This window comes from Eleginops maclovinus, chromosome 8 (assembly GCF_036324505.1).
Source record: "Eleginops maclovinus isolate JMC-PN-2008 ecotype Puerto Natales chromosome 8, JC_Emac_rtc_rv5, whole genome shotgun sequence".
NCBI classification, from domain to species: Eukaryota; Metazoa; Chordata; class Actinopteri; order Perciformes; family Eleginopidae; genus Eleginops; species Eleginops maclovinus.
This window is the reverse complement of record NC_086356.1, coordinates 18,984,758-19,000,045: the sequence shown is the minus strand read 5'-3', so window position 1 is coordinate 19,000,045 and position 15,288 is coordinate 18,984,758. Positions and strand designations below refer to the sequence as shown.

At 39.5% G+C, this 15,288-nt stretch overlaps 1 protein-coding gene across 3 annotated transcripts in view; it reads right to left on the bottom strand.

Annotated features, from left to right (window-relative positions):
• Positions 1 to 15,288, bottom strand: part of fcho2 (FCH and mu domain containing endocytic adaptor 2) — a 53,074-nt gene that overhangs the window by 33,628 nt on the left and 4,158 nt on the right. For all 3 annotated transcript variants that reach the window (XM_063889252.1, XM_063889250.1, XM_063889251.1), the window contains exons 2-4: positions 6,142 to 6,233; positions 2,658 to 2,732; positions 2,408 to 2,549 (exon numbers count right to left, since the gene is read on the bottom strand). In XM_063889252.1, coding sequence (XP_063745322.1) covers positions 2,408 to 2,549; positions 2,658 to 2,732; positions 6,142 to 6,233 — 309 coding nt within the window. The remainder of the gene's footprint in view (positions 1 to 2,407; positions 2,550 to 2,657; positions 2,733 to 6,141; positions 6,234 to 15,288) is intronic.

Here is a 15,288-nt window from a genome sequence, read left to right as displayed (position 1 = left end):
CCAAAGTGTGCAATTCCTAGAAATTAGTTTAAAGTGTAAACCAAGGATCTAATTACATTTGAAAATGATCACATTCAACAAAAATACAATAAAAGCACATCCACAAGCAGAGTACAGCTTACAATTCTCAAAATAGATAACCCTAATTCAACATTCTGTTTAATTAAACTTTTCACTTTAACCTTCCATAGCTTCTGCAATGTCCCCGTTTTTTATAAATTCCATAAACAATTCCGAAATGGCGTAAAATTCAGAAGCTTTCTTCCTTACTATAAGTTTCCTCTGTTTTACTATTTATAGATATGTCTCTGAGTTAAATGTACTTTTGTTTTCTTCTATTGTATTCTATAAACTACTGACAACATTTCTCAGTGTTGGAATTCAACAGACACTGGAATGGCTGCCATACATGTAGAGATAAAGATTTAAGAAACATTTGGAGTGCTCTCTTCATTTCTCCGGAGCTGTATATTCGGAGCCCCTCGAAAAAGGGGTTTATCCTAAATAAATACATTTCAGTTAATAACAGACTCAATGTAGACAGAGGTCCTGTACTGATCTAGTAAAACACTTTTGCAGTCCCTCAGTTTTATTCTGCAGCATGTGATGAAGAACTGTCGCATAGCACGGCAGGAAACAGTTAAAGATATATAGCAGCTGTTAAAAATATACAAGTCTCTGCATTTGTTCTTAATAAACCACATTTGTACAATCTGTAAAGCTCGTTACATTGGCTTACTTTAAGCACATCAAAATGTTAAATAAAGGGGTAATGACAGTGGCCACACAGTAAGCTTGGTCGTTTGTTTTACTCATCACCGTCTCTGAACCCTATTTGTTTCTCGTTTTGACACATTTATGGTATAATGTAAACATCCCCGGAGTAAGCTAAATAAATGATGTATTCTTTCTCAGCAGCCAAGCCAAGTGTTTATTTTGTGTTATTCACACTGCTTAGCTACAGTATGCACTGTGTCTGCAAGTTAGCCAAGAAACACAGAGTGGAGAGGAGATGGGAGTGTAGGGAGGGGATGGAGAGGCGCTGTGACAGCCTTTGTGTCATGCTGAAAGCACAAACACAGCTCTGCCCGTTCAGAGCTGCTTTTTTACTTGGTGTTCTGGGGCTTCATGCATGAGATATGAGCGGATGGTGTGTCTTGGTGAGGAGATATAGTGAGTGAGGTGTAAAAAGAAAAGCTTTAAAGAATAACACTGCACGCTAGGCTTTCTCAGGATGGAATCCAGTATTTACTATTTCCTTTTCTTGTGGAGAGTTGATTGTTTGGCAATACTGACAACTTTTTCCACTTTAAGTGTGTTAACTGCAGTGTAAAGTGACCCATAACCGAGGAAAACATAGAGGAGAGCAAAGGTCTGTGTTTAAACTGTTATTTTGTCATTTTAACCAGTAAAGATGAGCCTGTGGCCTCGTAAAAAACAAGGTTTATGGGAAAGAATGACTGAAATAGAACATTTCGGTATTGATAATGTTAAAATATCAAAACCTGGTTTTAATCCTAGTTTCTGATTTCAATTCCCATTTCTCAGTATTACTCTGTATTTTACTTCTGGAAAGTAGCAGAAGCAGCAATTAGATTGTCTGAACACCTTAATTGCAGATAACTCATTGATTGAGTTTTTAAAATAATTATTTTACCCAGAAGAATATTTGTTTTTATCATCCATTTTCATCCAGAAGCCCTAATAAAATGTTGAAAAGGTAAAATCAATATTGAGTGGCTTCAACCCATTTTTAATCTTGGGACTACAGACCTGCAATGTCAGTAGAAAAACAAAGCATCTGGTTTTCCTCTTCTTCATCATAGAATCTACATAATGAGGACTGTTCAAATGTTAAGAGGTTTATTTTTGGGAAAGGTTTTGGTACCACTTTACAATAAGACTACCATAAAAAGTCTACGAATAATTTGTAATTAATGTATTAATTAGGTTGTGAATACTTTATAAAACATTACGCTTTTATAAGACAAGAGATAAACAGGGCAACTGAGACCGGTTGCTTGCCAAAAAGTGAGCCCACATTTAGCCTTATATTTGCTAATTAGCATAAGTGGTCATAAGAGATGGCAAGAAACATCAAGATGGATGGGGGAGAATCAACTCAGTGAACAACAGATACCCAGGATGGTGGCTGATGAAGAACTAAGCTAGGTAGCCAACATAAGGCTTACTCGTCTGTCAAATAGTGAGCCTGTGTTGATGTATGAAACTATGTTAGAACTGGTTTATAAATGGTCCTTAATGATTAATAACGTGTTTCCAACCTAATAAATAACTTAATTATAAACCCTTATTGTATTATTGTAAAGTGGTACCAAAGTTTGTACGGCAGCTTCAGTTAAGACATCATTTAAGATTTGCCAAACTTTCCTTATCTGCTCCTTACCTTTTTGTGTGCTTTGGCCTGCTCGTCCACATACTTCTGAACCTCTTTTATAAGCTCCTGTAGTTTCCTCACCAGCTCCATGTGACAGCTGGCAAGCTTCTCTGTTGAGGTCTTGACCACATCCCACACCGGAGCGAAAGTCCTGGGATACAACAGAAAATATCACATCAGAGGCAAAAAAAAAGAGCCAGAATCTCTTATATTAAATCATAGTAGTCTTTTGTTAACTAAAAAAACTGTGTACACTCACCCAAGCTGAGAAAAGTTGCCTGCTGACTTGGCCAGTTTGGTCATAGACCTGGCATACGCCTCTTCAATAGTACTCCTAGAATAGAGCAAAAAAACACACGTTAGAAATGATCACAAATAACAGTTTAAATAACCCCAAAGTTAACAGTGTCTTGTCACCAATCTTAACATAACAATGCCCTTCGAATATTTAGTAGCACAAAGTTCCTGCAACTAGGAGCATGTCCCTGGTGCCAGAGCAGATCCCAGCTAGAAACAGCCATGAAGAACATAACATAAATGTTTGACCACAGGCTCAGCGGGAGGACAAATATGTGTGGTTCCTCCTGCGATGTGTTCATAAACATCATGGCGGAGCTGACAGGAGTATAAAGCTAGTGTTTGAATCCCCTGCTTCCCTCAATTTCCCTTTTTATTCCTTGATTTTGCAGCAAAGTGACAGGAGGTCACACACACACACACACACACACACACACACACACACACACACACACACACACACACACACACACACACACACACACACACACACACACACACACACACACACACACACACACACACACACAAAGAGAAGTGGAGCCAGGTTATAGTGAAACTCTGAATTATGCATGTCTCATTTAGCCTGCCTCTCTCTGCGAGTCACGTCACAGCAGCGGGGTCGGCCAGGGGGAAACGGGGCAAACGTACACAAACACACATGCATCAGAAACACACACAGTTACAAGCTGGCAAACAACACTGATTATGGGCTAAAATATAAATCATAATAGGAAACTACCTCGTCTCTCTGTGAGCCACGAATGGAGGTTTATTTTTATACTTTTTGCATTTCTACTGACAATGTGCCAGGAGAAACCTCTGCCTTTTAATAAAACCTCTTATAGTTTGTACGGAGCTTACCAAAATGGAAGTTTAAAATGTGTGCTTTACTAGAGATTATTATTACACAGCTCTTTTAGTCACACATCGTTTCTGACTCAGCATTCAGACGCTCACGTAGCCAGTCGACTTCTTAAAATGACCTTTAACTGTTCGTGTTTCCTGTTTCATATGTTGCGTGTTGGAGGTTGTATTCTCCGTTAGAACTATTCAGGAACTTTGCTACCCTGATGTGAGATAAGGCGTCTCACTCTATTGTAATTCTTAGGGCTGACCTTATTATCTACCTGTTTTATTTTATATATGATTTGACCTGAAGACCGTCTGGTGTGAAGACATTGTTTTATTTTAACCACAGTTGATCTTCAGGGTGAAAATTCATTATTGACTTGTGACTTTTTCACAAAATTGAAAAGACATTCAAAGTTCACATTTACGTCACACGCTGAAACTGAACAAACTCCCTTAACAGGTTTTGATTATGAAGTGAGCTCACACAGTGACAAGAAAACAAATACTCAAAACAGCTTAAACTAAAGAAATTCTGCTGACAGCTCAGAAGTTATCATTTGCTATACTGAAAAAGAGGACCTTTGATGGCAAAACAAATACGTATTAAATGTTTTTGTTATCTGAGGACTGAAAATGGTACAGCAGCATGATGGTATTTGTATTTCTTACACGTCAGATAACTGCGACTAATCACTTAAAATATGTTCCTTGGATGTGTGTGTGCCTGTTGGAGGTGGTTAATATATATATATTTAACCATCAAAAGCTTTGGGAGAAGGGCTCTTGTTAAAAGAATGCTGTATTAAAATACTGGGCTGATATTAAAGCAGTGCACATAGACCCTTTCTCCAGCAGAGGGCGCCAGTGTGCAGTATTTCTGAAGTACAACACATCAATCATAAGACTGTGAACTGAAACACCTGAGCCAGCCTAAAGAAACTCGGACATTGGTAATAAAATTAGGCAAAATAGGCAATAATGGTGCAACACAAATAATTAAATTCATCTCTCTCTGTCTCTTTTACAGATTATGTATTGATTAATGTGTTTAGTATAAACAACAGCATTCCAGCAGATTAAAAAAAGTGTTAATAATTAAGCGAAGTGAAAAGAAAAGGATGATTTATTATACAACAGAATGAGTCTGAATGGTTTAACCAGTGATGGAAAGCTTTAAAAGTTTACAATTATAAGCAGACATTTTCCAAAAACAGAATGGTTTTCGTTTCAGTTTCACCATAGGAATAATGAAGGTGCAAAGAAGCTTATTTCCCCTTTGATCCAGCCATAAAGTTATCATAACATAACCTTAGAATGAGCTTTGTTTATTATTTATTAGACTTTCCAAACATCTTCCAGTAAATCCAGTAGATCGAGCACATTAAAGTGTTATAATAAAGTGTCTGAGTGACCGAGAAAGAGCACTGGAATCCACGGTTGAATTCCAGCGGTCGACCATCCGTCATGCGGCAGGTTATAAACACACACCTCTGACAAAGAGAGGCTAATCTCTGTGGATGTGGAAAGAATTTAGTAAAGAAGGTATTATTATGGTATTATCCAGCCGCAGACACTGGAGGTGTGTAACATAATGCCAGGGTAGAGATAGGCTTCTTTCACAGAGCTTCAGTTTGCACAACATTCACACATTACTCTACATCCACCTCCAGTCGTCTTCAATGCTAGAATTATGTGCATATATTTATTTACACAGGTCTCTCTTCAAAACGAGCCCCCGATCTTAACAAGAGTATCCGTTTAAATAAAGATAACTAAATACAAATAATTCATTTTTAAATAATATTGATTATGTACTTGAAAAGAAATGTATCTTCATGTTAGACATACAGCTAAAAGGATTAGCTGATTTACTGAATAGTTCTTCAAAACTAAATCATTGACAGATAGTTTGATAATCAATAAATCGCTTCAGGGATTGTTTTAAAGTAAAGCAGTGCTATTTTTATATATTCATACGTTTTGATCTTGATCCCTTGCATGTTTGTATTCATACACAGATATAATAAATAAATATGAATACTATATTTTTTGTGGTATATATTTTAAATCTTTGAGAAGGTCTCCCTGTTTGTAACACAATCAGAGATATTGATAATAAAGTTGACCTTGATCTTTAAAATAACAAATATTCTATATTTTTTCCTTCTCATATATAGTTTCTCTGTCATATATAATAATGAAATTAATTTATTTTGGGGTTACTGACAAATTGTAGCCTGAACCAATAATGAGCAAATCACTAGGAGGATTGATTCTTCATGAAAATAATGTTAAAAATAATAATGTCAGTTGAAGCTCAACTTAGAACAAACCCATGTGGTTTGAGATCTCTTTATTCAGCAGTCTGCCGCAGGCAGAGTGCTTTCATTGCAGCTGAGTACTTAGGTATTACTACAGGAACAATACAAGGAACAGGAACTGCCGCTGTTTAGGAAGTACAAAGAGAACCACACAACAGGTAATACATGCACTGAACCACCCGCGCATTACAGCAAGCTAATGAGTCACTTATCATACATACTAGATGAACATGTTGTTATCTACAACAATAAGTGTGTCCCATATCTTACCTTTCTCTGATGAAGTCTGTCAGCTCCTTGGAGGAAATCTGGCCATGCTTCATGTTATGGTAGAGCACGTCAAAGCCATTATTTTTTTCACCCTGCAAGACAAAAAAGGAATGCAGATAGATAAGTCACATACTAAGTCTAACAAACAACAACTTTGAACTGACATTACCGTGATGGCTTTTTCTAAGAGCAGGGCTCTGACTGTCTGCACAGCTTCCAGCTGCATGTGCAGACGCCCCTGCTCCACCATACTCATCTGTGTCATGTTTGAGACAAATGGAGGTTAAGGGTTGTGGACTGGTCTATGTTTCGAGCAAATATTGTAATAGCTAGCGGTCTGCCCGTCTGTGTTTCCGTTACCATGCCACTGGGGGACGGGTGTCCAGTTGCACTGATGCTCTAAAATATGCAGGTACCTCTGAATAATTTAGATTCATGAAACATGTTGGGTTTACATTTAAGATTGTGTTTAATAGTCACAAAGGGACGCTTTAAGTACAGATGGAGTGACACCCTCCCCATCACCACCACCAAATAATTCAAAATAAAGGAAATCAAAGAGAAAAAAAAGAATGCTTTTTTTTAACCACATTAATATCACCCTACACACAGAATACACACAATATGAATTAAGGCAATTTGCAGGCAAATAGTCTCAAAGAATTCCGTGGGCAATATTATCAAAATAAATCAAATTAGTTTTAGTTTTTATTCTTTCACCAAGCTGCCTCCTTTATCAGAGCTAGACCAATCAAACAGCCAGCACGACTTAATATTATCTTATTGCAGACTTAGTAAATGAGTCACCTTTAGATCATTTGTCCAACAGAAGGCCCTGACAAGTTTGTTGTTAGTATTTTATATTGATGTGTACGATATGTATTATGCTGACTATCAGCAGGACTGATAAGACAGTTGGTGTTTGCAGACTATCAAAAATAGTCAATAAATCACACACTGCAGAGTCCGATAATACACTTCAGTTATGAACTTCACTATTACATCAGATAGGCTTTTGCTAGAATGACTGATGGGGCTGCGTTTGTATTCAAGATAAGAGCTATGCTGCGTTGGATAACAGTTATTGACCTGACCCTAGACTTTGGTACAAAGCAGAGAAAGAACTCTCCATTATTATAGGCAGGTCCTCAGGGTGGTTAGAAGTGGTTGAAGTACTTTGGTGGCCACATCAGAGAGGGTCTGGGAGCTGCAGACTGACTCGTGGTAAGGCAGAGACTGTTACACCTGAGACACTTGGGAAAACTCTTGGGAATTTCTACTCCTGCAGGATTAACTGTCTGGTAAGCAGACAGAACCAGAGGGCCGCATGTCCCTACAGAGAGGGGTTTGGCAGTGCTTGAACCTGCATAAGGATATTTACACCCTGCAATTGACAAGCACATTTATGGATCCGACTTCCAGATGACGGCCTTTTCTCCCTTTTTATGTCAAGAAGACAGAAATGAATACAGCAGCTCAGCACAGAGAGGCTCAGCAACAGCGTGTACACCCAGATCTGCAGGATGGCAGCGTGACATTTCATTGAAATTCTAACTGATTATGTCATTGATACAAGTGGCCTACACGCCTCACACGCCTGAAACCCAAACACCTTCTTGGCACTTAGAACTGAAGAACGAGAAGAACAACTTCCTCAATGACCTCTTTCAGACCGTGTATTCAGTGACAGAGGGAATAAAACCATGGCTTGAAGCCAGGAAGTGCCTTTAAATCCCAATCTAAACCTACATCTTGGTAAAATATACTAGGTTCTGCTGAGAACTGAACAATGAGCCAAATGCAGACAGATAGGGAAAGTCATATTGTCACTGAAATGTAAGAGTCATCATGATAACACAGCAGTTTATCTTCATTCTTGTCTAAATCTGCGAGCAAACTTTGTTTCACTTCAACCCGAGAGTGTCACAGATACTTCCTGGTTCCTGGACCAAAACACCGTCAGCAGTTCGGTCAACAGGCAGCTGAGACAAGTCCTTGTTTTTCCACATTGACAAAGACTAAAGGTCAGGAAGTTTGTGTCAACATGAACCTCGGAGGCAGCTCTGATTTAACTCTATTTAGAGAGCAATTAGACATTAAACAGAAAAGCATCCCCCTCTGGGCTACAGCTCGCTGACCTATATTCAACCCCAGAGCACAACACTGAGATTAGCTTCCTCTTGTAACAAGATAACTGGAACAAAAGTAAAAGTTTAGCAGTAACCCGGCCTGCAGCAAACAGCGCGACAGGCAAACTTCTGCACGTATGAGATGTCAAGGCGGGAAGTTGAGACACAGACCATAACAACTGACCTTATACTGCCTGGATTAAAAGGAACTCAGGCAGGATATAATATGCCATATGGATGTTGAATATAGCAATGATGCTAATATTTGGAATAAGTTACTGAAATTCAGTACAGAGTCCATGACTACACCTAGGTTTCTGGCGTTAGCTGCTGTTTTGAACATTGCTGACTGAAGCTCAGCGCTGACTTTTTGTCGAATGACCTCAGTTTTGTCTTTGTTTAATTGGAGAAAGTTCGGACTCATCCAGTCATTGATTTGTTCAATGCACTTACTCAGTGTTTGAATTGGAGCATAGTCTCCTGATGAAATGGTAATGTAAATGTGTGTACCATCTGCATAGCTATGGTAAGCTGTTTTGTTGCTTTTCATTATCTGAGCCAGTGGAAGCATGTAGATGTTAAAGAGAAGAGGCCCCAAGATGGAGCCTTGAGGGACCCCACATGTCATATCTGTCATCTCTGATGTGTAGCTGCCTATAGAAACAAAGTGTTTCCTGTCCTTTAAGTAAGATTCAAACCAATGCAGAACTGTTGCCAAAAGTCCCAACCAGTTTTCTAGTAGGTCTAGCAGTATGTTGTGGTCACCAGTGTGAAATGCAGCACTGAGATCTAATAATACTAACACAGAGATTCTGCCACTGTCTGAGTTTAAGTGGATGTCATTGAAGACCTTAACAAGAGCAGTCTCAGTGCTGTGGTGCGGTCCAAAGCCTGATAGAACACATCAAAACACTTATTTGCATCCAAGAAATTACTCAGCTGTTTATGAACTACTTTTTCAATGATTTTACCTAGAAAAGGGAGGTTTGATATGGGCCTGTAATTATTCATTACTGAAGCGTCTAGATTGTTCTTTTTTAAGAGCGGTTTAATGACTGCAGTTTTCAGGGCCTGTGGAAATACAGCTGAGTGAAGAGACTTGTTTACTATATGAAGCAGCTCTGAGGACATGCTATGAAAAACATCTTTGAAAAAGCTTGTAGGTATAATATCAAGGCAGCAGGAGGAGGACTTCAGATGTTGAATAATGTCCTCTAGGTCTTTATCATTAATCTGATGGAATTGTGTCATGGTGTTTGAATTGATTTTAAGTGGGCACAAGGAGAACACATTTGCTGTACCTGATACAGAAACACCGACTGCCTGTCTGATTTTCTGAATTTTGTCAGTGAAGAACGAAGCAAATTCATTGCAGGCCCTGGTGGATTGAAATTCAGAGGCTACTGACACTGGGGGGTTTGTTAGTCTCTCAACGGTAGCAAACAAGGCACGTGAGTTGTTTCTGTGTTTGGCAATGATGTCAGAGAAGAAAGACTGTCGTGCCTTTTTTAATTCCAAATTGTAAAGCCAAGTCTTTCTTTATAGATTTCAAAATGAACCTGGAGATTTGTTTTTCTCCACCTGCGTTCAGCTTTTCTAGACTTCCTTTTTTCTGTTCTCATGCTCATGGCCTTTCTCCATGGAGATATTTTCTTGCCACACACCTCCTTTACCTTAGTGGGAGCAATGGCATCTATGACCTTTTTACTTTCTGAATTAAAAAGATCGACTAGCTCATTTACTGAGATGTTAGCGAGGGCTAGTGTGGGAGAAAACTTCTGAACAAACATTTCCCTGGTGTTGTCAGATAAATACCTTTTTGTGGTAATTTCTTTTTGAACAATTTTGTGAACATAAATGGTGCTCTCAAAGAAAACACAAGAATGATCAGAGAGTGCAACATCAGTCACCACAACCTCAGAGATGTTCAGCCCCTTTGAGGTGATTAAGTCTAGAGTGTGCCCCTTGTTGTGCGTCGGAACCATTAAATGCTGAGTCAGTCGGTAGTTATCAGGAACTCAGAACAGTTCTTTGACCCCTCTGTCCTCGGGCTTGTCAACATGGATGTTAAAATCACCAACAATGACGAGACGGTCAAAGTCAATACACATTATAGACAGCAGTTCAGCAAAGTCATCAAAAAAGCTTGCACTGTATTTGGGGGGTCTATAGATGTTTAGGAACATAGCTCGAGAGGAGCATTTCAGCTGAAGGGCCGAATTATTCAAAAGATGAGAATGTTCCATAAGATGTCTGCGTGCATTGAAGGGAATCATTAAACAAAATAGCAACTCCCCCCCCTTTCTTATGCATTCTAGCCTGACTCATAAAACGTTGGGAGGGGTTGATTCGATAAGAACAGCTGTGCTGTTATTTTGGTCTATCCAAGTTTCAGTTAAAAACATAGAATCCAGATTGTGCTTGGTGATAAAATCATTGATTAAAAATGTCTTTCCCGCTAACGACCTGCCATTTAATAAAGCTACTTTAAGCTCGTTGAATAAACTATCAGTCGGATTTTGTGTGACAAGCTGCGACTGTCGTGGATCGCAGCTAAATTTGCTAAATTCACACTAACAGTTGAGCGCTTTCTGTTTCTAAGCTGATTCACCATTCGTAATCTATAACCTATCAACACATATCGGCAAAGCTATTGGCAGGCAGGGTCCCGGCATGTTCTGGAAAGATTTGAGAGTGCCATACGCCCTTGAGTCTGGACCCAGAACATATCAGTTAGAGCTTGTTGCCTTTTCTACACACACATCCTTATCAGGCTCCGGAGACAGCTGATTCGGTCTCGAAGGGGGAGGACGTTTTGGTTTGGATGATTGTGGTAGGCATGGTGATTAATACAGGAGGAGCTGGTGCACGTGTCTGCTTCGGTGATTGTAGTTGAGGGACGGGGATCTGCTTACAAATATCCTGAACCACCTTCAGGCAGGAGCGTAGGCGGTCACTGAGCTGCTGGTTGGAGGAGTCTGGGCCCAGAGAGCTGGATGGTGGTTTAGGTGTTGAAGGGAGAGTGTCCTCAAAGGAATTGATAAGGAGGATCAGTGGCAGTCGAGACCCCTCCTTTTGTCCCATAGGTCTCCCATAATCACGACTCTCCTCAGACAGGTGCACTGATAGGTCTTCAAGGTTCTCTATGAACTGTGTTGGTGTCTTTCTCCTGTTTTGATTCCTCTTGTTGCTTTTCCTTGGCATAGGGAGCAGATTTATGATGCAGGCAGTTAAATAGTCATTAGCTTTCCCTGTAGCCTTTTACTTTCTGAGTAACTTTTGGTCCTTACCCTGCTGTGTGAAGAAGACAGGTTATCCAGGTCATCAGAAAAAGATCTTGGGTTCTGTGTCAGTGGAGCATATCTGTTCTGAAGTGGCACGCTTGGTTGTTTATGAGGATTGTTTGCAGTCCTCCCACTAGCAGCTGTCCATGGCTGTTTCCTAGTATGAACTGGGGTTGAGGAAGCACTCTGCCTTGGTGATATCAATGCAGGCCGGTTATTCGTCCTCCCAAATCCCATGGAGATGATTTACTCTTAGGCTTTGCACTCATAGTTCCAGGCAGGACTACCACTTGTAGATTTATCACCCAGCACAAAGCCCTCCTGTTCCTTGGAATCCTTGTAGCTGCTAACTAGCTGTGAGTTAGCATGCCCTTGTCGATTTTTTGGGAAAACTGGTAGAGTGGTGTCATTCCCACATAGTCCATTCACTTCCATGTTAACTTCCAACCGTTGAATTTTAATTTCCAACACGGCTATCTTCTGTACACATTTTTGGAAGTCATCTGTAGAGAGGGGAGGCATTTTGCTGCTAACTAGCTTAAGCTCAGCAGCACGTAGTACCAGCAGTCTAGGCTTTAGCTATTGCTAGGCCACACTACTATCAGACTGAGGTTGTTGTGAAACTATTGAAATATGGCCAAAGTCCTCCGTCTATTTAAAAATAATAACTGTCTCAGTGATAACTTAATGTCCAGGAGCCGCTGCTCGAGGTTTTCAGAAAGAAAAATAGGAAAATCAGCATAAAAAAAGCAAGCAAAAGCAGGAGCAAGCAGGAATGCGTCTGCACTGTCAAGTGCCTCTGTGCAAAAAATGTTTTCATCACGGAAGTTGACATTGCAAAGATGATTAATGAATATAGAATATTGTGCATCTATACGAAACACAAAGTGAGACACATTGACAATTGGTCAATCATTCGACAAAAAAGGGAAGTTACAAAAAGTGAGTGAAAACACACAGCAGCTCCAAACGGAGCGGAACAGGAAGAGACTCCATTCTGTGCAACGACCAACTGTACTCATGTGGAATGTAATATCAATGAATACAAAAGAAAAAGAAAAAACAAACACAGGAAACTGCTCGGGGCGTTTTCAGCAGCCATGTAACAATATCAATTCTGCAAAAAAAATAATCTTACAAAGCAGGAGGCAAGAATGAACCCCCTGGAAACAAACCAGTAATGTTCAATAGAAATCTTTATATTTGTCTGCCGGCTAGTTAAGGATTGTACAACAGGGAGAATTGGAGAAGTGATACTGGTGCCACACAGTTACTCAATGTCCTACTCTGGACACTCATTGATGAAGCCTCCCTGCCGGGTGTTTAATATTCCAGCCACACATTGTGAAATTCAGAAGTAGTCTTTCTGCTTGGTTTTACATGGAGAGGTTTTATACTCCCTGCCGCTCCCCAGAGAGAGGATAACACGCTGAGAGGTTAGCACACATGTCAATCCCAGTTTGTTTGAGCAAAAGCACAGTTTGCCACAGACAGCTTCCAACAGACTGAAGAGTGTCAGCTGTTCCATATTCAAACCCTGCAGATATAAACACGGACAGAAACACATTGCTTTAGTTTTCTACTTAGCACTGTCTCTTCCAGCAAATACTTTAAACATGCTAAAATTAGCCAAATGACAAAATCAAAGACAGGGCATGAAGTTTAAATGCTTTCTATGACTACCATTGGACTCCTTTGTTTACTTCCGTAACATAGTAACATCACTTTTTAACACCCGCGCTTCAAGTGGCTAGCACTCCAACACATTGTACATGATAGGCTAATGGGGCGGGACATGTCAAAGCAGTTGAGCTACTAACCAATCAGTGCAGAATGGGCTCTGGTTTCAGACACAGGGTGAAAAGAGGTGCTTGCAGCACAGGCAGCATGAGAAAAATAAAGAGCTTATTGAACGTTAAAGCATGGAGACATGTCCCAGTAGAGGAATGAATACAAATATGAAACGGAAAGTGAGCAGAATATCTCTATAAATATGAATAAAGACACAGAGTACTGCCTTGCACAAAAGCAGTATTGATATAAAGTACCAGATTGCACACGTTCAAAGCAGCAATATGACACATACACATATAGAACAGCCTGCCAAACAAGCAGTGCAAAAATAGAGTTTACTGCTGACATGTACATGAATGAATCATGCACTGTTTTTATTGGTTACTGGAAGATCCATAAGTGTTTAGTTTTTTGATTTAATTGAATTATATTCCACTCTCTTCAACCTCAGTCAGACCAAATGAGTGGCTGTAGGCGCGTTTCCTGCCACAGAACAGTTTAATGTCCTTCAGTGTTGGTTCCTATGTGTATATAGGCCACACATTCTTACACATGAACTTAAACCCTGTGCTATGTCTGCTCCGCTCACTACAGGGGACTCAGAATGCTTCAGGCTGACCTGAAAAAATGTAGGTAAAAGCCTGGCATCTACACAGCTTACATCATGGATAAATGTGCACTAATGCTAGGAAGAGTGGTTTCACTCATGAGTGAGGAGAAGATGAGCTTTGATGGGAAAAGCAGCAACCTTACCTCATTACCAATTAAAGCAGAATTTAATACACAGCAAGAAACACGTTCAGGTCATTCTGTGGTATTTACACTGACACAGGTCTGTTTCCCAACAAAGTCAGAAATGTACACGGAGAGCTGCTGAGGGTTCATGGAGTTCTTAACCGAAGTTATAATTATTAAAGAACAAAAGCTTAGCATTAGTGAGAAAGCTTTGACTCGATTCTGCTCCATCTTTATTAATAATTCCTTTTACTTTTATGGACAATCGCAACAGGTCAAATTATACTTTTAGATATTTAATCTGAACTTGGAGTTGGCTATATGGTTAATGATTAAAAAAAGACGAAAAAATAGAGAAAGCTCTATCAATCAGCTACACAAAACACACACTACACACAACACACACTACACAAAACACACACTACACAAAACACACACTACACAAAACACACACTACACAAAACACACACCACCTGATTTTTTTTTTTTTAAATATAATTCTTTAAGCTAAAGCACCAAACGTTCCCTTGTTGTAGCTTTTCAAATGTGAAGATTCACCACTTTATGATAGCCTTCATGATATTTAACCTGATTTATTTTGGGGTTGTACACTGCTGCTCGCACAGAACCAGCCATTTAATAATTCAACTTGTATATAGCTAATTGTAAGGGCATTTTTTTCATAAATGTCTTACCTAAGAATAGTTGACATTGGAAAATAATTGTACGTTTCAGCCCTATTTCTCCTGTTAATGTTTTGACCTTCAAAAAAAGAAATGGAAACAGAGAAAATACCTAAATACACCGTATAATAAAATAAACATAGAGCACTGCAGTCTCGTATATGCTCTATTAACCAGCTTTCTCATTTGTACTCAGCAAACAGACACCTAAGTCAATAAGTTAGTCTATTTAAAGTATGAGATACAGGAAGTCGTTGAATCAAAAGGCTCAGTTCAGTTCGTGAAGCCGTGGCCAGAAAACACACCACAGACTGCTGATAAATACACACTGGCTTGTGTTTTCACACAACAGTCACATCCCTGTTATTACAGGGTGAGAAACACAACAAGAAACAGTTACAGGGCCAAAGTTTAATCTGAAAAAACACCTTAAAGGACTGATAAACAAAACCACAGAGCTGCAGTTTATCATGGAACATCTGCGGGGCAGAGGAGGACAGGAATTCACTCTCTTTCTTTCTG